Genomic DNA, 22,567 nt, shown 5'->3' on the forward strand with positions numbered 1-22,567 from the left:
TATAAACAGTAATGAAATACGTATATATCACTTATACCATAATATAACAAAAAAAAAAAAAAAAAAGAGAAAATACAAAGTAAATTTAGAGAAACAAAACAAAACTATACATTAACAAATCAAAAATAGATACTGAAAATATTAAATTCACAATTAAACACGAAACAATCAGAACGTTCCTCTCTAAAGTAAATATTTTTTTGTAGAATCAACGCTACATCACTTATATTTTACAATAGTAGCGGACACAACTTGCAAACCGCTTGCTGTAAGCTTGAATTGCAAGTCGGCCAAGCTTGCATTGAGATTGATTTTAAATCATTCAAGCATACCGCAAGCTAGATTCCAGTAACGAAGGTACTTCGGGGCAACCTTACATTTAGTGTCCCAGTCAAGCTTGACGCAAGCGTTTACAAATCAAGTCAACAGCCAATGAACGGCCAGTGATATTATGACGCTATGCGAAGGGTCTAAAACATCGCTTGCAAGTACAACAACAGGCAAATTGTACGAAAACATGCGTTTCAAGTGCAAGCGTAGGAAGCCAAAAGTCAGGCACGCGCCAACTAGCCGAAAGCTTTCTTGCTATTAGGGTAATCATGCAATCTTAAAATACAACAACAAAATTCATAAATATAACTCTCAACTGCAACAAAATATTCTAAGATTCAAATATTCTCAATTACAGATATGTTTGGGTGAATGCGAAGGAAGGTGCATAGAAGAACCTGAAATACCTATACGTTCAACAACTCCAAGAACAACTGCAACAGCAAGAATAACACAAACGACATCTAGACCAGCAGTGACTGAGCCCAGGTGCTATCCAGGAAGTACCGACCCTCGTTGTCCGAAACCAACTACACCTCCAACAACTAGGCGACCACAATGTTATCCAGGAAGCACAGATCCAAAATGTCCTCAACCGACACAGCCTCCAACTACCAAAGCACCTGCTTGCTACCCAGGAAGCAAGGATCCACGATGTCCACAACCAACTCAGCCACCTACAACCAGGGCACCACAATGTTATCCTGGAAGCACAGATCCCAGATGTCCTCGACCAACACAACCTCCAACTACCAGCGCTCCTCGATGTTATCCGGGAAGTACCGACCCTCGTTGTCCGAAACCAACTACACCTCCAACAACTAGGCGACCACAATGTTATCCAGGAAGCACAGATCCAAGATGTCCTCAACCGACACAGCCTCCAACTACCAAAGCACCTGCTTGCTACCCAGGAAGCAAGGATCCACGATGTCCACAACCAACTCAGCCACCTACAACCAGGGCACCACAATGTTATCCTGGAAGCACAGATCCCAGATGTCCTCGACCAACACAACCTCCAACTACCAGCGCTCCTCGATGTTATCCGGGAAGTACCGACCCTCGTTGTCCGAAACCAACTACACCTCCAACAACTAGGCGACCACAATGTTATCCAGGAAGCACAGATCCAAGATGTCCTCAACCGACACAGCCTCCAACTACCAAAGCACCTGCTTGCTACCCAGGAAGCAAGGATCCACGATGTCCACAACCAACTCAGCCACCTACAACCAGGGCACCACAATGTTATCCTGGAAGCACAGATCCCAGATGTCCTCGACCAACACAACCTCCAACTACCAGCGCTCCTCGATGTTATCCGGGAAGTACCGACCCTCGTTGTCCGAAACCAACTACACCTCCAACAACTAGGCGACCACAATGTTATCCAGGAAGCACAGATCCAAGATGTCCTCAACCGACACAGCCTCCAACTACCAAAGCACCTGCTTGCTACCCAGGAAGCAAGGATCCACGATGTCCACAACCAACTCAGCCACCTACAACCAGGGCACCACAATGTTATCCTGGAAGCACAGATCCCAGATGTCCTCGACCAACACAACCTCCAACTACCAGCGCTCCTCGATGTTATCCGGGAAGTACCGACCCTCGTTGTCCGAAACCAACTACACCTCCAACAACTAGGCGACCACAATGTTATCCAGGAAGCACAGATCCAAGATGTCCTCAACCGACACAGCCTCCAACTACCAAAGCACCTGCTTGCTACCCAGGAAGCAAGGATCCACGATGTCCACAACCAACTCAGCCACCTACAACCAGGGCACCACAATGTTATCCTGGAAGCACAGATCCCAGATGTCCTCGACCAACACAACCTCCAACTACCAGCGCTCCTCGATGTTATCCGGGAAGTACCGACCCTCGTTGTCCGAAACCAACTACACCTCCAACAACTAGGCGACCACAATGTTATCCAGGAAGCACAGATCCAAGATGTCCTCAACCGACACAGCCTCCAACTACCAAAGCACCTGCTTGCTACCCAGGAAGCAAGGATCCACGATGTCCACAACCAACTCAGCCACCTACAACCAGGGCACCACAATGTTATCCTGGAAGCACAGATCCCAGATGTCCTCGACCAACACAACCTCCAACTACCAGCGCTCCTCGATGTTATCCGGGAAGTACCGACCCTCGTTGTCCGAAACCAACTACACCTCCAACAACTAGGCGACCACAATGTTATCCAGGAAGCACAGATCCAAGATGTCCTCAACCGACACAGCCTCCAACTACCAAAGCACCTCCATGCTACCCAGGAAGCAAGGATCCACGATGTCCACAACCAACTCAGCCACCTACAACCAGGGCACCACAATGTTATCCTGGAAGCACAGATCCCAGATGTCCTCGACCAACACAACCTCCAACTACCAGCGCTCCTCGATGTTATCCGGGAAGTACCGACCCTCGTTGTCCGAAACCAACTACACCTCCAACAACTAGGCGACCACAATGTTATCCAGGAAGCACAGATCCAAGATGTCCTCAACCGACACAGCCTCCAACTACCAAAGCACCTGCTTGCTACCCAGGAAGCAAGGATCCACGATGTCCACAACCAACTCAGCCACCTACAACCAGGGCACCACAATGTTATCCTGGAAGCACAGATCCCAGATGTCCTCGACCAACACAACCTCCAACTACCAGCGCTCCTCGATGTTATCCGGGAAGTACCGACCCTCGTTGTCCGAAACCAACTACACCTCCAACAACTAGGCGACCACAATGTTATCCAGGAAGCACAGATCCAAGATGTCCTCAACCGACACAGCCTCCAACTACCAAAGCACCTGCTTGCTACCCAGGAAGCAAGGATCCACGATGTCCACAACCAACTCAGCCACCTACAACCAGGGCACCTCAATGTTATCCTGGAAGCACAGATCCCAGATGCCCTCGACCAACACAACCTCCAACTACCAGCGCTCCTCGATGTTATCCGGGAAGTACCGACCCTCGTTGTCCGAAACCAACTACACCTCCAACAACTAGGCGACCACAATGTTATCCAGGAAGCACAGATCCAAGATGTCCTCAACCGACACAGCCTCCAACTACCAAAGCACCTGCTTGCTACCCAGGAAGCAAGGATCCACGATGTCCACAACCAACTCAGCCACCTACAACCAGGGCACCACAATGTTATCCTGGAAGCACAGATCCCAGATGTCCTCGACCAACACAACCTCCAACTACCAGCGCTCCTCGATGTTATCCGGGAAGTACCGACCCTCGTTGTCCGAAACCAACTACACCTCCAACAACTAGGCGACCACAATGTTATCCAGGAAGCACAGATCCAAGATGTCCTCAACCGACACAGCCTCCAACTACCAAAGCACCTCCATGCTACCCAGGAAGCAAGGATCCACGATGTCCACAACCAACTCAGCCACCTACAACCAGGGCACCACAATGTTATCCTGGAAGCACAGATCCCAGATGTCCTCGACCAACACAACCTCCAACTACCAGCGCTCCTCGATGTTATCCGGGAAGTACCGACCCTCGTTGTCCGAAACCAACTACACCTCCAACAACTAGGCGACCACAATGTTATCCAGGAAGCACAGATCCAAGATGTCCTCAACCGACACAGCCTCCAACTACCAAAGCACCTGCTTGCTACCCAGGAAGCAAGGATCCACGATGTCCACAACCAACTCAGCCACCTACAACCAGGGCACCACAATGTTATCCTGGAAGCACAGATCCCAGATGTCCTCGACCAACACAACCTCCAACTACCAGCGCTCCTCGATGTTATCCGGGAAGTACCGACCCTCGTTGTCCGAAACCAACTACACCTCCAACAACTAGGCGACCACAATGTTATCCAGGAAGCACAGATCCAAGATGTCCTCAACCGACACAGCCTCCAACTACCAAAGCACCTGCTTGCTACCCAGGAAGCAAGGATCCACGATGTCCACAACCAACTCAGCCACCTACAACCAGGGCACCACAATGTTATCCTGGAAGCACAGATCCCAGATGTCCTCGACCAACACAACCTCCAACTACCAGCGCTCCTCGATGTTATCCGGGAAGTACCGACCCTCGTTGTCCGAAACCAACTACACCTCCAACAACTAGGCGTCCACAATGTTATCCAGGAAGCACAGATCCAAGATGTCCTCAACCGACACAGCCTCCAACTACCAAAGCACCTCCATGCTACCCAGGAAGCAAGGATCCACGATGTCCACAACCAACTCAGCCACCTACAACCAGGGCACCACAATGTTATCCTGGAAGCACAGATCCCAGATGTCCTCGACCAACACAACCTCCAACTACCAGCGCTCCTCGATGTTATCCGGGAAGTACCGACCCTCGTTGTCCGAAACCAACTACACCTCCAACAACTAGGCGACCACAATGTTATCCAGGAAGCACAGATCCAAGATGTCCTCAACCGACACAGCCTCCAACTACCAAAGCACCTGCTTGCTACCCAGGAAGCAAGGATCCACGATGTCCACAACCAACTCAGCCACCTACAACCAGGGCACCACAATGTTATCCTGGAAGCACAGATCCCAGATGTCCTCGACCAACACAACCTCCAACTACCAGCGCTCCTCGATGTTATCCGGGAAGTACCGACCCTCGTTGTCCGAAACCAACTACACCTCCAACAACTAGGCGACCACAATGTTATCCAGGAAGCACAGATCCAAGATGTCCTCAACCGACACAGCCTCCAACTACCAAAGCACCTGCTTGCTACCCAGGAAGCAAGGATCCACGATGTCCACAACCAACTCAGCCACCTACAACCAGGGCACCACAATGTTATCCTGGAAGCACAGATCCCAGATGTCCTCGACCAACACAACCTCCAACTACCAGCGCTCCTCGATGTTATCCGGGAAGTACCGACCCTCGTTGTCCGAAACCAACTACACCTCCAACAACTAGGCGACCACAATGTTATCCAGGAAGCACAGATCCAAAATGTCCTCAACCGACACAGCCTCCAACTACCAAAGCACCTGCTTGCTACCCAGGAAGCAAGGATCCACGATGTCCACAACCAACTCAGCCACCTACAACCAGGGCACCACAATGTTATCCTGGAAGCACAGATCCCAGATGTCCTCGACCAACACAACCTCCAACTACCAGCGCTCCTCGATGTTATCCGGGAAGTACCGACCCTCGTTGTCCGAAACCAACTACACCTCCAACAACTAGGCGACCACAATGTTATCCAGGAAGCACAGATCCAAGATGTCCTCAACCGACACAGCCTCCAACTACCAAAGCACCTGCTTGCTACCCAGGAAGCAAGGATCCACGATGTCCACAACCAACTCAGCCACCTACAACCAGGGCACCACAATGTTATCCTGGAAGCACAGATCCCAGATGTCCTCGACCAACACAACCTCCAACTACCAGCGCTCCTCGATGTTATCCGGGAAGTACCGACCCTCGTTGTCCGAAACCAACTACACCTCCAACAACTAGGCGACCACAATGTTATCCAGGAAGCACAGATCCAAGATGTCCTCAACCGACACAGCCTCCAACTACCAAAGCACCTGCTTGCTACCCAGGAAGCAAGGATCCACGATGTCCACAACCAACTCAGCCACCTACAACCAGGGCACCACAATGTTATCCTGGAAGCACAGATCCCAGATGTCCTCGACCAACACAACATCCAACTACCAGCGCTCCTCGATGTTATCCGGGAAGTACCGACCCTCGTTGTCCGAAACCAACTAAACCACCTACGAGCAAACCTCCACAATGTTATCCTGGCAGCACGGATCCACGGTGTCCTAAGCCTACTAAACCTCCACAATGCTTTCCTGGTAGTACAGATTCTCGTTGTCCAAAACCTACTAAACCAACAACGAAACAACCGCAGTGTTATCCCGGAAGCTCAGATCCCAGATGTCCCAAACCAACGAAACCTTCTACTACAACATCTCCAAGTACAAGTATTGTATGTTACCCTGGTAATTCAAATACAGAATGTCGCGTATCGACACAAGGGCCTACATATTTACCTCCTCTTCCAGAAACGCAATCTACTACTCGAGCTCCTCAGTGTTATCCAGGAAGTAATGATCCTCGTTGCCCAACACAACCTCCTACTACAAGACCGACACAACCTCGCTGTTATCCAGGAAGCAAAGACCCTAGTTGTCCACAGCCAACTAAGCCTCCAACGACCAGAGGTCCTCAGTGTTACCCAGGAAGTACTGATCCTCGTTGTCCAAAACCAACAAAACCTGCTACTACTAGACCAACACAACCTCGTTGTTATCCAGGAAGCAGAGATCCTAGTTGTCCACAGCCAACTAAGCCTTCAACGACCAGAGGTCCTCAGTGTTACCCAGGAAGTACTGACCCTCGTTGTCCAAAACCAACACAACCTCCTACTACTAGACCCACACAACCTCGTTGTTATCCAGGAAGCAGAGATCCTAATTGTCCTCAACCAACTAAACCTTCGACAACAAGAGGACCTCAATGTTATCCAGGTAGCACAGATCCTCGTTGTCCGCAACCGACACAACCTCCAACGATCAGAGAGCCACAATGTTATCCAGGAAGCACTGATCCTCGTTGTCCACGGCCTACACAACCTCCTACAACCAGAGGCCCTCAGTGTTATCCAGGAAATAATGATCCTCGTTGTCCGAGACCAACACAACCTCCTACTACTAGACCGACACAACCTCGTTGTTATCCAGGAAGCAGAGATCCTAATTGTCCTCAACCAACTAAACCTCCGACAACCAGAGGACCTCAGTGTTATCCAGGTAGTACAGATCCTCGTTGTCCACAACCGACACAACCTCCAACGACCAGAGAGCCACAATGTTATCCAGGAAGCACTGACCCACGTTGCCCACGGCCTACACAACCTCCTACTACAAGACCGACACAACCTCGCTGTTATCCAGGAAGCAAAGATCCTAGCTGTCTACAGCCAACTAAGCCTCCAACGACCAGAGGGCCTCAATGTTATCCAGGAAGTACTGATCCTCGTTGCCCACGACCTACACAACCTCCGACTACAAGAGGCCCTCAGTGTTTTCCAGGAAGTACTGATCCTCGTTGTCCACAACCTACACAACCTCCGACAACCAGAGGTCCTCAGTGTTATCCAGGAAGTACTGATCCTCGTTGCCCACGACCTACACAACCTCCGACCACCAGAGGTCCTCAGTGTTATCCAGGAAGTACTGATCCTCGTTGCCCAAGACCAACACAACTTCCTACTACAAGACCGACGCAACCTCGCTGTTATCCAGGAAGCAAAGATCCCAGTTGTCCACAGCCAACTAAGCCTCCTACGACCAGAGGTCCTCAGTGTTATCCAGGAAGTACTGACCCTCGTTGCCCAAGGCCTACAGAACCTCCAACAACCAGAGGCCCTCAGTGTTATCCAGGAAGTACTGATCCTCGCTGCCCACGACCAACACAACCTCCGACTACCAGAGGCCCTCAGTGTTACCCAGGAAGTACTGATCCTCGTTGCCCACGACCAACACAACCTCCGACTACCAGAGGTCCTCAGTGTTATCCAGGAAGTACGGATCCTCGTTGTCCACGACCAACACAACCTCCGACTACCAGAGGTCCTCAGTGTTATCCAGGAAGTACGGATCCCCGTTGCTCACGTCCAACACAACCTTCTACTACTAGACCGACGCAACCTCGCTGTTATCCTGGATCCAAAGATCCTAATTGTTTTGAAACTACTACTGAACCTCCTTCTGGATGCTTCCCGGGAGTCTCAGGCGCAAATTGCACTGGTGATACTTCTGTCAACTTTCCGTCTAACATCTTACCGCCAAAATGTTTCCCTGGAACAAAAGATCCTCGATGCCTTTCAACAACTCGTCTTCCTGTTAGCACAACTTCTCGAACACCGAAACCTGGAAGAGATCATGACGAGGGAGATTTTCATGGAAAAGATCAAGATCCCAGATATCACGCATTTCATTCGTGTAAGTTAAACGATTCAGTTATTTTTAAATATTTTTAGATAGTTAATTGCTTATTGTGTTTTTCACTTTCTTGAATTGTTGGTAAACTGTATCCGCCATATAAACTATAGTCCTTCGATCATGTATCCCCTTGCGAACATTTTAGTGATTTTCTTTGTAATTTAGAGATAAAATGAAATGAAATTTTTAATTTTACATCTCGCAGATGTAAAATTATACTAAAGGCGAGAGATGATTACTAAAAGTGATGGAATAGAAATTTAGAAGAAAATGGGTGAACCATGAGAAAACCCATATACACGATGTTCTCCACCACGAAAAGTCACTTAGCCTGGAATCGAACTAGAAACCTATCACTTAGTTATTTGGAATTCCAGTTATGTTGTATTTAGTTCAGTATAATTAGATCAAAAGAAGGCGAAAACCAAAAAATTAAAATGAAATCTGTGAGTTTTACGTCGCAAGGTTATGCCGGCTAGGCTAAAGTAGACGGTGAGGATGAGAAATGAATGAAGTGGTGGAAAGAGGAGTGGGAGGAAACGGCAGAACCCTGAGAAAATCCACGCACACGGTGTTTGTCCACCACAAAGCCCACTTGGCGCGAGCTGGGATCGAACCAGGGTCCCCATGCACTAGAAGTGAACCCTCTACCATTGAGCCACCGCGGCCAGACCGAATATTAAGAAAGAACTGAAACCTTTTCTAAAATGGTCATGATACTCTATTCAGCAACTCAGAGAAAGTCCGAAAAATCCCGCGTCGGGTTTGGACACTGTGGCCGCGATGTTGGGTAGCCTATTACGTGAATTTAACGCATCACGTGAATGTAATTAAAAACCACAGTTTTAGAAGATATTATTATTATATATTTTTAATGTTTTATTGAGAAGGGTTTTTGGCCAACAATTTGTACATATTTTGTGTTACTTCTCCCTACAATGTTGTAATAAGGATGCAAAATCAATTTTTCACTTTTGTTTTGAGAAATTTTGTGAAATTTCCCCTTTTTTCCTTTTGGGGAAAGTGTAAATTTCCTCAATTTTTACACAATAAGTACGACTAATTAAGCATCTTTTTAACGAGGTATAGTTTATATTTCTGCTGTGTTTACAACCTGTATTATAGTCAGTTAAAGTAAATGCTGTAAATGTAGTCGGTTAAATATGGTTTCCACGAAAACTCTTGGCGTTTGGAATAGGATACCCAATATGGCGGCCGTAGTGACCAAAACCGGTGCGGGATTTTTTAGGGCTTTCTCTGAGATGCTGAATAGAGTATCATGATCATTTTATAAAAGGTTTCAGCTTTTTTCTTTTTCTTTTCTTTTTTCTTTCTTTTTTTTTTTGAATGTTCTGGTTTCCTAATTGCACTGCACTAATTTGATAATTTTATCTGTGTTTTGTTTCGAATAGACATTTATGAAGATTTAAGTACATGTCTGTACAAGTATATACATTTCACCATTTTTTCATATATACAGTCATGTACAAGAAGAAACCTAATCATCCATCTTTCTAGAAGATAACGTTTTATCATAACCGAAAACTTTTTTGAACTAATACCTTAAACTTTTTAAAACAAGAGAGCTCTCTGGGACTTATGATCATGGACTGGATGGTAAAAATATGCTTTTCAAATTATAGTTAAAAAGTTTCAATGAGCATGGATAGTATAGGAATGACGAAAGAAGCCTTAGGAGGAAGAAAATATTATGTGGGACCTTGAATAAAGAGTTGAGAAAAAGACTCATAAAGTACTTCGTCTGGAGAATTGTACTTATGGGTCAGAAATATGAAAATTACGCAAAATGATGGAAAACTATTGGAGAAGAATTGTGTTTGTGGAGAAGAATGGAAAGAATTAGTTGGGTCGAGCGGAAAGGGAATGAGAGGGTGTTAAAAATGGTGTGAGACAAAAGAACAATTTTAGATATTATTAGGAAAAGGAACATAAACTGGTTGGGACATTGGTTCAGAAAGAACTATATTATGAGGGACGTGCTAGAAGGTATGGTGGCAGGAAAGAGAGGGAGGGGAAAAAGGAGACCACAATTGACGGGTGATATCAAAACGGGGAAATCGAATGTGAAAACGAAGAGGTCAATGGAAAACTGTGGAGCATGGAAGCTTCTCAGTTGCAGCAAATGACCTGCCAATAATGGCAGAACACTTATGATAATGATAATGATTGAGTATAGGTACTTCAAACACTTCTTTCTAAAATGAAATATTCAAAAGATCAAGTAACATGATTATTATTTTACTTAATATCCCAGAAGACAACAGCAATATTCGAAGTAATTTAACAAAAAGTTACATTTGAAACTGTATTCTGAAAATCCAAAACTGCAATATTCAAAATCATAAGAAATGTTTATAAATGATTTCCCATAAACGGTTAATTCAACATGGAAATCCTCCTTCTAGAATATTTTCCGTACCTACCTTATGATTTTGTATATAACTTTTTTCTTTTCTTTTTTCTTTTTCTTTTTCTTTTCTTTTCTTTTCTTTTCTTTTTTTTTTTTTGTTCTTAAATATATATACGAATAACGGTTTCGAACGTTCCTTCTTAGACTCGTTACCTTTCGTGTTCGTATTAGAACTCCGAGATAATAGATAAATGATAATAACTTTATAACTTTATAATCATTTCATAACGAAGCATTTTATAACTTTATAATCATTATTATTTTTGTTACTATTAACAATTCAGTATATGATTATTATGTTTTTCACATCCTGTTTATACATATATAGGTTACAGATTCTCATATCAAAATAAGAACAAACGTTCAGATGGATCTGTACTCAAAAGTGGATAGTTTCGGAGCTATAGGATGCCGAGAACGTGAAACAAGTGAACTTTAAAAGTTCATAGCTCCACTACTATGGGACCTATCGTAGTCAGGTCAAGACATCACTGAGGAACTGGTATGTAAACTATCCAACTACACATGTTTAAAGAATGCTCCAGTACTTGCATACCAAGTTTTAGAGAGCTAGGTGGAGAGTGATCAAGTACTACCAAATAGCCTCTTTAAAAATGATTGTGCAAGTACCGGAGGTTTTGAAAGATGGATATTTGGATAGTTCACATATTATTTGCATAGCTCCTCAGTTATGTCTTGACCTGACAAAGATCGGTCCTATAGTAATGGATCTATGGACCTTTAAAGTTCATTTTCTCACGTTTTCGGCACCCTATAACTACGAATTATGCACTTCCGACCACAGGTTCATATGAACATTTTTCTTATTTTGATGTAAGGAATCTCTTCCGCCAATATTATGACAAATTTTTGTGTAACACCCTGTATATATATATATATATATATATATATATATATATATATATATATATATATATATATTCGGCTCAGGGGAAGATAATGCTAAGTGACATTTTTAAAACTGAAAAAGAAAGTTTCACATTCCCATGCAATGCAATGCAATAATGACACATACCAATCATGCTTTTCCTGTCATCTGCGGATATATTTTTGAATTGAAACTACCTACATACTGTTTTGTGGTTCAACTCCAATTCAGTCCACTTAATAACTCAATTTAGCCAAAGTGGCATTTACCATTATCTTTTCCCATAAAGCTCATATATCTATGTTATACATTTTCTGCATAATTAGAACAATTAAAGAAAATTAAGGCAACGAGAATATAATTGATTAAATTAAAAAATAATGCTAGAAAAAGTAACGCTTAAAGTTAGAATTAACTTCAAAGTTAATTGATTAAAGGTTATTTATTTATTTATTTATTTATTTATTTGAGAACTATCACTGTCTTGAGTTATGAAAGTTAATGTAAAATTTAGTAGATAAAATTAAGGAAGTGGGAAAACTATTATAGCGAATGGGTAAGTTAAAATAGAATTTAGTAGATAAAATTAAGGACGTGGGAAAACTATTATAATAAATGGAAAAGTTAATATAAAATTTAGTAGATGGACTTAAGGACGTGAGACAACTATTATAATGAATGGAAAAATTAATATAAAATTTAGTAGATACTAAAATTAAGGAGATGGGAAAATTATTATAATGACTGGAAAAGTGAATAAAAAATTTAGTAGATAATATTAAGGACGCGGAACAACTATTATAATGGATGGAAAAGTTAAAATAAAATTTAGTATATATTAAAATTAAGGAGGTGGGAAAATTATTATAATGACTGGAAAAGTGAATAAAAAATTTAGTAGATAACGCTTAAAGTTAGAGTTAACTTCAAAGTTAATTGATTACAGATTATTTATTTATTTATTTATTTATTTGAGAACTGTCACTGTCTTGAGTTATGAAAGTTAATGTAAAATTTAGTAGATAAAATTAAGGACGTGGGAAAACTATTATAATAAGTAGAAAAGTTAATATAAAATTTAGTAGATAGACTTAAGGACGTGAGAAAACTATTATTATGAACATTTACTGTTTACATACAGTATTAAAATATAGAAATGTGATTGGTGAATATCATGTTAGTGATATGTTCTTGCACAATATCCATTTCAGATGGCTTTTCGGAATTAAAAAAAAAATAACAAATTACCTTTTCAATCATTATAAAAATGTTTAACAATTATTAATTAAAAATAACTATCGTAAATATTAATTAATTAATTTTAAAATCAACAAAATTTTTAATCGTTATTTTTTTTTAACGGATACACCAAGCTTGAATGTGTGAGTGCTGTATTTTAATATATTCCACCTTTTGTTTTACAAAGATGGAATTAAAAATACAAAGATGATCAGGATGCTAGGGCATTAAAAAAAATTGTCACAATATTTTGGGGATAGATTTCACACATCAACATTTAAAAAAAAAATGTTCATATGAATCTGTGGTTGAAAGTGCATAGTTTCGGGGTTATAGGGTGCCGAAAATGTAAAAAAAATGAACTTTAAAGGTCCATAGTTTCATTACTATAGGACTATCGTAGTCGAGTCAAGACATCAATTAAGAAGTAGTATGTGAACTATTCAAATATCCATATTTCAGAACCCCTATTACTTGCACGATCATTTTTTAAGAGAGGCTGTTTGGGAGTACTTAATCACTTTCCACCTACCTCTCTAAAACTTGATGTGCAAGTACTGGAGCATTCTTAAACAATTATTTAACAATTACTTACTTATTTATTTAACAATTACCAGACACAGCTCTGAAGCCATTTTATACTGGATATTTAACAATAACAACAATGGAAAGGATTTGGGAAGGTATCGGCCAGGGCCTGTTTTAGTAGGTACCATCCCGTCATTTGCCTGGTAGGATTGAGGGAAACCCTGGGAAACCCCAATCAGGATGGTCGGCAGCGGGAATCGAACCCGCGACCTCCCGAATGCGAAGCCAACGCTCTACCACTTGAGCTACTTCTAGATATTTGAATAGTTCACATACCAGTTCCTCAGTGATGTCTTGATCCTACTAAGATAAGTCCCATAGTCGTGGAGCTATGAACTTTTAAAGTTCGCTTATTTCACGTTTTCAGCAGGCTATAACTTCGAAACTATTCACTTTTCAGCACAGGTCCATATGAACTTTTTTTTTCTGTGACACATTTTTGTAACACCCTGTAGATAAGATATAAATTTACAGAGTGCATAAACGAGATAGATAGATATCGGTCTTTTTCAACTATGATAGTCATAAAAAAAATAGAAGTGTTTATAAAAGCAGATATGTCGTAGAAATATGAAGTTCAACCACAAACGTTATATCTCTGTAAGATGTATATGAAAAATATTGTATCAAGTCACATAAAAAGAAACTTGCAAACAAAGTATGGTTGTTGATATTCTGCCAGTTTAGACGTTTCCTCGAACTTGAAACAATAAGGCGTTTTATAAACCACATTACGAATACTTGTTGATAAGTTGACTAACTCTAGTCTTCACGAGAACAAGAAGTATACTGATTAATGACATGCCTCATACCGGTACTAAAATTGTTGTTTGAAGTTCGAAAAAAACGTCTAAACTGTCGGAATATCAACAACCATGCTTTTTTTTTTTGGGGGGGGGGGTCCTTTATGTGGCTTCCTTTAATATACTTCATATGCATTTTACAGAGATATAACGTTTACTATGGTTGAACTTCATTATTAATAAAACAAAACTGAGAATCAAATATTTATTAATAATAGTTGTGTAACTGTTTCGGAAGATAATGTCACCTTCATCAAATACAATCTGACTGACGAAGACGACGTTACCTTGCCGAAACTGTGGAATATTTCCAAAGCTGTAACGAACAAGATACAAGTTGAACTTCATATTCAGACGACATACCGGCTTTTATGAAAACTTTTTCTTTTTATGACTATCATAGGCGGAAAGAGGCCAATCTTTACCACCACCTCCGTTAAAATATTGATAGAAGAATTTGGTGGACGAATCAAATTTTAAATGCAATTATTATTTAGATTTTCAAACCACGATACGCTAGGCATAATAAACTACGTCTTAAAGTACGATTCCATCTATCCGTCTGTCTGTCTGGCGACATGTATCAGAGCACAACGTTAAGTTATAGTAAGAAATAATCTTCTTGAAGTTAATTCAGGGTACCAGGAATAGGCTTCATTTCTATTCTTATTCCTTCTATTAAAAGCGGAAATGGGAGAAGTATACCAGGTCCAATTTCAATATTGAATCTTGATAGGAAAAAAATGATAAGAAATAGTTAGAACTGGATTTTCGGTACGAATTAGTCGTTCCAAGTATAAGTTCCAACTCTGCCCATGTCCCTCTACTGAAACCGGAAGTAGAAGAATTACACCATTTCCACTTCTCAATATTGAATCCTGATAGAACAAAGACGATTAAAGATAGTGAGAAATGGTTCTTTGGTGTAGATTCAGGATCCCAAGATTAGTTTCTATCTTGACTCATATCCCTTAATTGAAACCTAAAGTTGTGGAAGAATTCCACGTTCAGTTTCAATATTTGACCCGAAGTTTAGAAGTCTATAAAAACGAAACTGCTAGATAAACATCCTGGTGAAACATCAGCAATATATCGGGAAATGATGGACATGGGATTTGCTATTAAAGATTCATTCATATTCTTTTAGAAGTAATAATAATAGTAAAATGATCTTTTATAATAACTTTTAGTTTCACTCTTAGACACGTTTTTAATTGTGCCTATGCATTTCTCATCACTTTTTGTAGATTTATAATTGGGACGGTCAGTGCAAGAAGGATACAAGTCCTTTTTTTTTTTTTTTTTTTTTGTCATTTTGGACATATTTTGTATTAGCATCTCTATGTAAAGCTCTTTTCAATGTTTCAAAGATTCATGTTCTGATATTGTAAATATCTCACAACTTTAAAAACAAATACAGTATTTACTCTTCCATGCATTTAAACGGAGTGTAAAATGTTTGCCTCGTTTTCTAACAACCTCGGTAATTGGACTTGAATCCATTGTGCTCTGAATGCCCCAATTGTAAGATAAACCTAGTATGTTGTCTTCGAAACTGAATAATACATATTTGTTATTTTCTTATTTCAATAGACTTGTACCAGCCTAGTCCTAGAAGACCTTCAAACAGAAGAAATTTTGGCAAACGTGAAGCGCCAAATATGGACAACAGTGATGTCCCTGTTGTCAACAACGATTTTCGCCGGATTGCGAAAAGAGACGTTGATCAACACCAAGTTATTAAAATCACACTTGGCACACACGCTTTTCTAGTAGCGGGTGACAACGATCTTTTGCCGAAAGCAGAGGCCCTTATCGCAAGTTCGAATAACGATAATGGAAACGAACTTAGTGAAGATACAACTGAAAGCCACAGAAGTATTCTTAGTGTCAATACGGTTGGAGGACTAGCTCTCGGACTTATTATGTTAACAGCTTTCCTGACTGTGATGGTACATTTCCATCTGCGACGAAGGAAACAGCTTCAAGCATCGAAATCAAGGGAAATTAACGTTACTGCAAAATTACATGACCATAAATAAATCGATTGACGTCAAGGAAACACTTAAAAACAGCAATGTGAAATCTTTCTATGAAAGAAACTTAAAGCACAATATGTGTGTATGTATGTAAATACATTTACATATGAATCGATATTTGTTATAACACTGTCAGTGAACATTTTGAAGATCTTCATTTTCTCTGCTTGCTGGAGGCCATATGGATACGGTTGTTTGGGGTTGAAGCAACTATTAAATAGTAACCCTGTTTATGAAGAAGGAGTGAAAATGATAATCGCTAAAACAGTTACAGACGTTGTTTTAACAAATAACGGTTCATATATAAATACACTGGTAAAAAGTCTTATGTATGATATCGAAAAGTATAGGTAAATTTGTTGTATATACTTGCTAGGATGGAATAACTGTTTTAAATCGTGCTAAAGTCATGGTACAGCTTTAATATCCCAGAAGCAAAAAACAGTATTGCAACTTCTTACTATTATCTTAAGACTTAAAAGAATCCTCATATACGAAACGAGAAACACACAACTTTTGTCCCCGTTTATCAAATGATTATATTTCATATCATGTTATATTTTCCCATCCTGCATGACATATGAATCATTATCATTTTACATACTGTATACCATACATATCACACGCATCATAACTGAACCAAAAACACCGTATGTAACTATGAATTCTTCCAACATATAATTTTGGTCAACTTAAAAATGTTTGTGAATTTTTAACAAAGGAATACATCAAAATATGTTAACGAGCACTCTTGATAAGACTTTGAATAAATATTTATCTAAGCAGCATATGTTGCACCGGTAATGGAAATATTGGTCTAGCACCATATAACGTACTTGGACATTTTTAAGAAAATACGGCTATCAAATAAGTATCACAGAACTGATTTTGCTTATTGAAAATAATGTATCAAGATCGTGAACAAGGTTTAACAATGGAATTACTGTTTATTCTATGGGAATATATCATTAATGTATGAAAAGCAAGTTAGTAAAACAAGTGAATTAAATGAACAGAAGTTAATTATAACAGCTCCAAGTTAAATAATTTCTTTTATTATAAGGAGTATTACTTTCAGTTTTCAGCAAAGGTGCATATCCTTCTACGGTTTTTGGGTCAATAATATTTAGACAAATCGACGAATTTGAATACAGTTTTCTGTAACAATAATAATAACAAAAATAAATTAATCTTAGTAGTATTACTTGCAACAAAGATGCAGAGCTCCTTTCATGGCTAAGCGGTTAGCGTACGCGCCTTTGGCAAGGAAGACCCAGGTTCGATTCTTGGTGAGAGCTCATGTAGTTCGAATTCCACGTTAATCAGTAGGTCCTGTGTCATATAGTCTCACTGCTGAAAGGGATGTTAAACTCAAAATCAACTCAACTCAACGCAATAAAGGTGCATATCTCGGTAGAGTGTACACTTCTAACATTATTTTTTTGTTTGTTTATATATAATCAACAAGCACATTACCTTCTTGGTTTACTAAGTCTTCATCCGGCTTATTACCATGAACATCTTAGAGAATTATAATACAGAAAACTCTATTCAACCTGGACCATTTATTTGAAAGTTACTGAGAAACAAACATGTTCAAGTGGAGATGGGATAGTAAATGATATGCAACTTTGCTGACTACTATACAGTCATGTAGTACACATATATCATATGTGCTAAATACATATCTTCTGATTAAATTACTTGGGTTGAATGAATATCGTAGAGTATTGTTTTTTCACATGCATGAGTTCTTTTAACTTCTTTTCAGTAGAGAAATATCCTTTGATACTGTTCTTAAAAAATGTAAATATGTATCTATGCTGTAAAGACATCTTGACAATGAAGAGAATGTCACAATTTAGAGGATTGCTTCATATAGTGTTAGATTTTAAATAATTATGGTGATGAAATTTCTGAAATTAATATTTCTTGAATAAAATTCAGAAATTGGGGTTAATACTAGTTTGATATAGAATTCCGTAACATTTCTCTATAAGGTAGAATAAAATATTATTATTTAAAGAAGAGAATGAAGAAAATAACTATATAAATAGAATAATGTGTTATTTATGGATTATAAGAATAAACTTTAACTGAAACGAATGATGAAACAGGTGTTGGTCAGCTATGATGATAAAAAGTACCAAAAACAACAGATGTTGTACTGAGAAATCTTAGTTATAGAGCTATCATGAAGAAACAAGTAGCATCTAGAAATGAAAAAAGGTTTGAAATACTGTTGTATACGGGAAAGAAATTTTTTGGACATTATTACGAACGTTTACTAAAGAAATCAGATTAACTTTTTTAGTTAAAAGTTAAAAGAAAATATAACAGATAAATATAATACTTGATGAAAGGATGTTATAAATATAGGATCTGTCCATATGTATCTTCATCCTATTAAATCGGTGAAGCCAAAAAGCAACCGAGCATCGGCACGTCTGATTGGCTACTCTCGTTTCTACCATAGAATGATTGGCTACTTTCGTTTCCGCCATGATTGTTGGCTCAAAACATTGCGATTCTATTGGGCGGAGTGAGCAGAGTAGGGGGGGGGGTGAAACTGTGACGTATTGCTTCAAGATTTTGTTGTAAGGGCTGAGCCTCCATTTTAAAAGATCCTTGACTTGATGTTACACAATGAGCGACTAACTTATAACTTATCACAAAGTACTTTGCTGACACATTACGTTGTCCACATTGATGAGCTTTCAACTCATCCCTTTTTTTAATTTGATAATAATCGCCTTTCTTTATTAAATGTTCTCTTGTCCCGATTTTATTTCCAACTAGCTTTATCCCTGTTCTTTGTATGGGAAGCATTGACCATCACCTCCATCCTCTTGGGATTTGTACTTCAATTAAAACGAAATATAGTAACAATACAGCACAGAGTAAGTGCTACCTATGTTCAAAATTTAACTTATGAAAAGCTAACAGCGTGAATTTGTATAGTGGACGAATATTTATTCATCTTTCTTCTTAGAACACCTGATTTTGTTTTGTGCAAGTAATGAAGGTTTCACTATTGTAAAGACCTACTTCAAGGATTTCTCTTGCTATAAATCCAATGTTAAAATGCAAGGGAAGCTAAGTTCAAAAGTAGAAAGTGTATACAAATCTGATAAATATGTATCTTGTTTTTGATCTATCGTACAAGAAAATTTAATTTATAAAAAGCTAACAGCGTGAATTTGTATAGTGGAAGAATATTTATTCATCTTTCTTCCTTAGAAACACACCTGATTTGATTTCGTGCAAGTAATGAAGGTTTCAACTATTGTAAAGACCTACTTCAATGATTTCTCTTGCTATAAATCCAATGTTAAAATGCAAGGAAAGCTAAGTTCAAAAGTAGAAAGTGTATACAAATCTGATAAATATGCATCTTGTTTTTGATCTATCGTCCAAGAAAATTTAATTTAAAAGATTCCGCTTAAAAATTATTAAAGTAGACAATATCAGAAAAGAATCACTATTAAAGAGACAGTCGAATCGACTGTGGAAAACAATAAAAAACGGCCAACCGTATGCCAATGATAAGAAAGAAAGAAACATATCTGTATATTTAACTTTATATAGTACCATTACTGAAACATTTCATTGAAGAGAATACGTTCACTTTATAAGGAGTATTGATTTTGTTTTAATGTGTACGGTATTGGTTTCTAAACCATTATTTTTCTGTTTCCTTTATTTTACCTTAACTTCACCAAACTTTTGAGAATACATGTTCATTCAGCGAACCTTCTGATCCTGATGTAAACATTGCAGAATTGTATTACTCAGCCAGTCATCGGATAATTGGCTATCGGTCAGCGCTTCTTTCGAGAAGCACGTGCTTGTTGTACCCTGTCGACGTTTTACTTATTCCCCGCATGTGACCATATTGTTAACTGTGATTCGCGCTAAAGTTGGGTCTAAACCACTTTCAATGCATGCGTATTCTCTTTTATTGCATTAATTCAATTTAGTTCTTAGATAAATTGTTGTTTCTGTTGTCTAATTCTAAAGAATTCTGGTAATGAGCCTTATAAGCAAGGACTATTTTCTTCTGCCGCATGGGTGTTCTAAGGCTCTCTAACCAATAAAATCAAACAATCACCACGTGTATTTGTTTACATGAGATACTAAACGTTCCTTGAATAAACTTTAGTTTACTGTCAGAAATGTAAAACAAATGATATCTTCATATATCATCATTCATTTATATAGTAATATGTATAAACTCAATTATTTCATTTTGTATCTTTTATTATTACTATTATTTTTTAAAGTTAAAGAATTCCCAAATCAGAAGATTTGAGAATCAATATTTCTCCCTCTTGTGTACGTCACAGTTAGATGCAATAAGAAGTGAAAAGAAATGAGTAGAGTATATAAATTGTATTTTAAAACATCAACAGAAGTAAAAAAGTAACTATTAACTATTAAAGCAAACAAAAGAAAGAAAAAATAGCCAGAAAAAACAAACGATTATTTATGTTAATTGACAGGTGATGATTATTTTGATTATTTACATTTTTGTATATTCAGTAGGTGATATTTATCCATAAGTTTAGATGCCACATATACAGTATACTAGTCGAAAATGCCACTTAACTACAATTAAAAAAATGAAGAAACAAATGTAATTTTGAAATAAAGTACTATTTTTGACTTTGATGTGAAATCTTTTCGCTAATATTCAAATTACGTAGGAATGAATGTCAAATATTAGATTAACTTCTTCGGGACTTTTGTGTGTGATAAAAGGGGCTCATTTTTTTTTTCTGAAGCACCTTTTCTTACCTGAATTGTGACAACATTTCTTTGTCGAGATGTGTAAATGTACGATAACAAGTGTACTTGAATGTCAAAATTGTCAAAAAAGAGTTTTGTATTTGATGCTTGTGATAATAAATACTTTTTTTTTCAATTTGTATGATGTAGTGACATTTTATTTATAAATATCCAAGTGCATTTTCTCACTGAACTTAGAAAATCTATATATTTCAAGGTAGAGTTGTTCTTGAGTATGTCTGGCTTTTGTCCCTTCCCCGCCCTTGGAAAAATCCTACAGATGTTTCTGGATACGCGTAAAAGTGTTCTTATTTGGAACTGTTATAATCTTCAGGTGTGCATGTATAAAATGTGATCGTCTGTAAACACTTTTCTATTCGTAACTCATGTGGCAACATCGCATGTGTCGCAATGTTCTCTGCCATCTAGTGAGAAAGTTTTACCCTAAATGTGACAAGCGATCCAGCTTAAATCAGTATATCTCCGAAGATCGTACACGTAACTGTAAGTACAAGCAAAAATTTACGCAGACTTTCTTAACCTAAAAATAGAGCAAGAAATAAATCAATACATTCATATATAAATATAGAGAAATAAACAAAACAAAAATAGAAAGAAAAACAAAAACAGGATTCAAATGTCTTATAACGAAATCTAAGCTAGAATTTTAAAAAGAAATGTTGAAAAGTTTATATAAGAATTATGAAAATAATATTGAATGAAAACAAACCGCAATAAACTCTGGTAAAGATAGTAGACAGAAAATACGAAATACTTCTATGTATGAAATTCGAATAGCCACCCTTAAATTCAGTTAAGAAGCCCCATCACGGCGAAATTAAAATACCGCTAATTTTGTAGTAATTATGTAATATCTTCAAATAGATAAAAGATAATAGAAAAGTGGAACAAGAGCTTGCTAGACAATATTATTTTACATGAGGTACCGTTATCATGACTTACTTATTTGATTACGATTTCCAGCCATTAAGAAAATCGGCATTTATTTTGGCGTTTCTAAATAGCTGCAACAGGATAGTTACTAAGTGATTCGTGGTAACCGTACCTCATGCAAAATAATATTGCCTAGGGCGCTCTTGATCCACTTTTCGATTATCTTTTATCTACTTGCAAGATATCACATAATTACTGTAAAATTAGCGGTATTTTAATTTCACCGTGAATAGGCCTCCATTAACGATGTTAAGAATTCCAATAGCGAACTCAGCTAAGATAATCGCTCTAGCTACCTACTTCATCAAACAGAATTCAAAAATTCGCTCACATGGTGTTTCAAAATAACACCGACAACGTTTGAGAGGTGATTCCTGATACCAAGATTAGACGATAAGTATAGACCAATCTGGGTGTATAAATGCTTCCTTTCGGGATTATAGGCTGCCGAAAACATGAAGAAATGAACTTTAAAGAGCCATAGCTCC

The 22,567-nt window shown here is 38.8% G+C and overlaps 1 protein-coding gene across 1 annotated transcript in view; it reads left to right on the plus strand.

Annotated features, from left to right (window-relative positions):
* The window catches only part of LOC145669657 (uncharacterized), a 346,318-nt gene extending 325,051 nt beyond the window's left edge, over window positions 1-21,267 (plus strand). The window contains exons 8-9 of the mRNA XM_081737910.1: window positions 689-8,348; window positions 15,892-21,267. Coding sequence (XP_081594036.1) covers window positions 689-8,348; window positions 15,892-16,340 — 8,109 coding nt within the window. The 3' untranslated portion in view covers window positions 16,341-21,267. The remainder of the gene's footprint in view (window positions 1-688; window positions 8,349-15,891) is intronic.
* The last annotated feature ends 1,300 nt before the right edge of the window (window positions 21,268-22,567 follow it).

The sequence above is a fragment of the Thermobia domestica genome, chromosome 14, assembly GCF_964235325.1.
Source record: "Thermobia domestica chromosome 14, izTheDome1.hap1.1, whole genome shotgun sequence".
Taxonomy (NCBI): Eukaryota; Metazoa; Arthropoda; class Insecta; order Zygentoma; family Lepismatidae; genus Thermobia; species Thermobia domestica.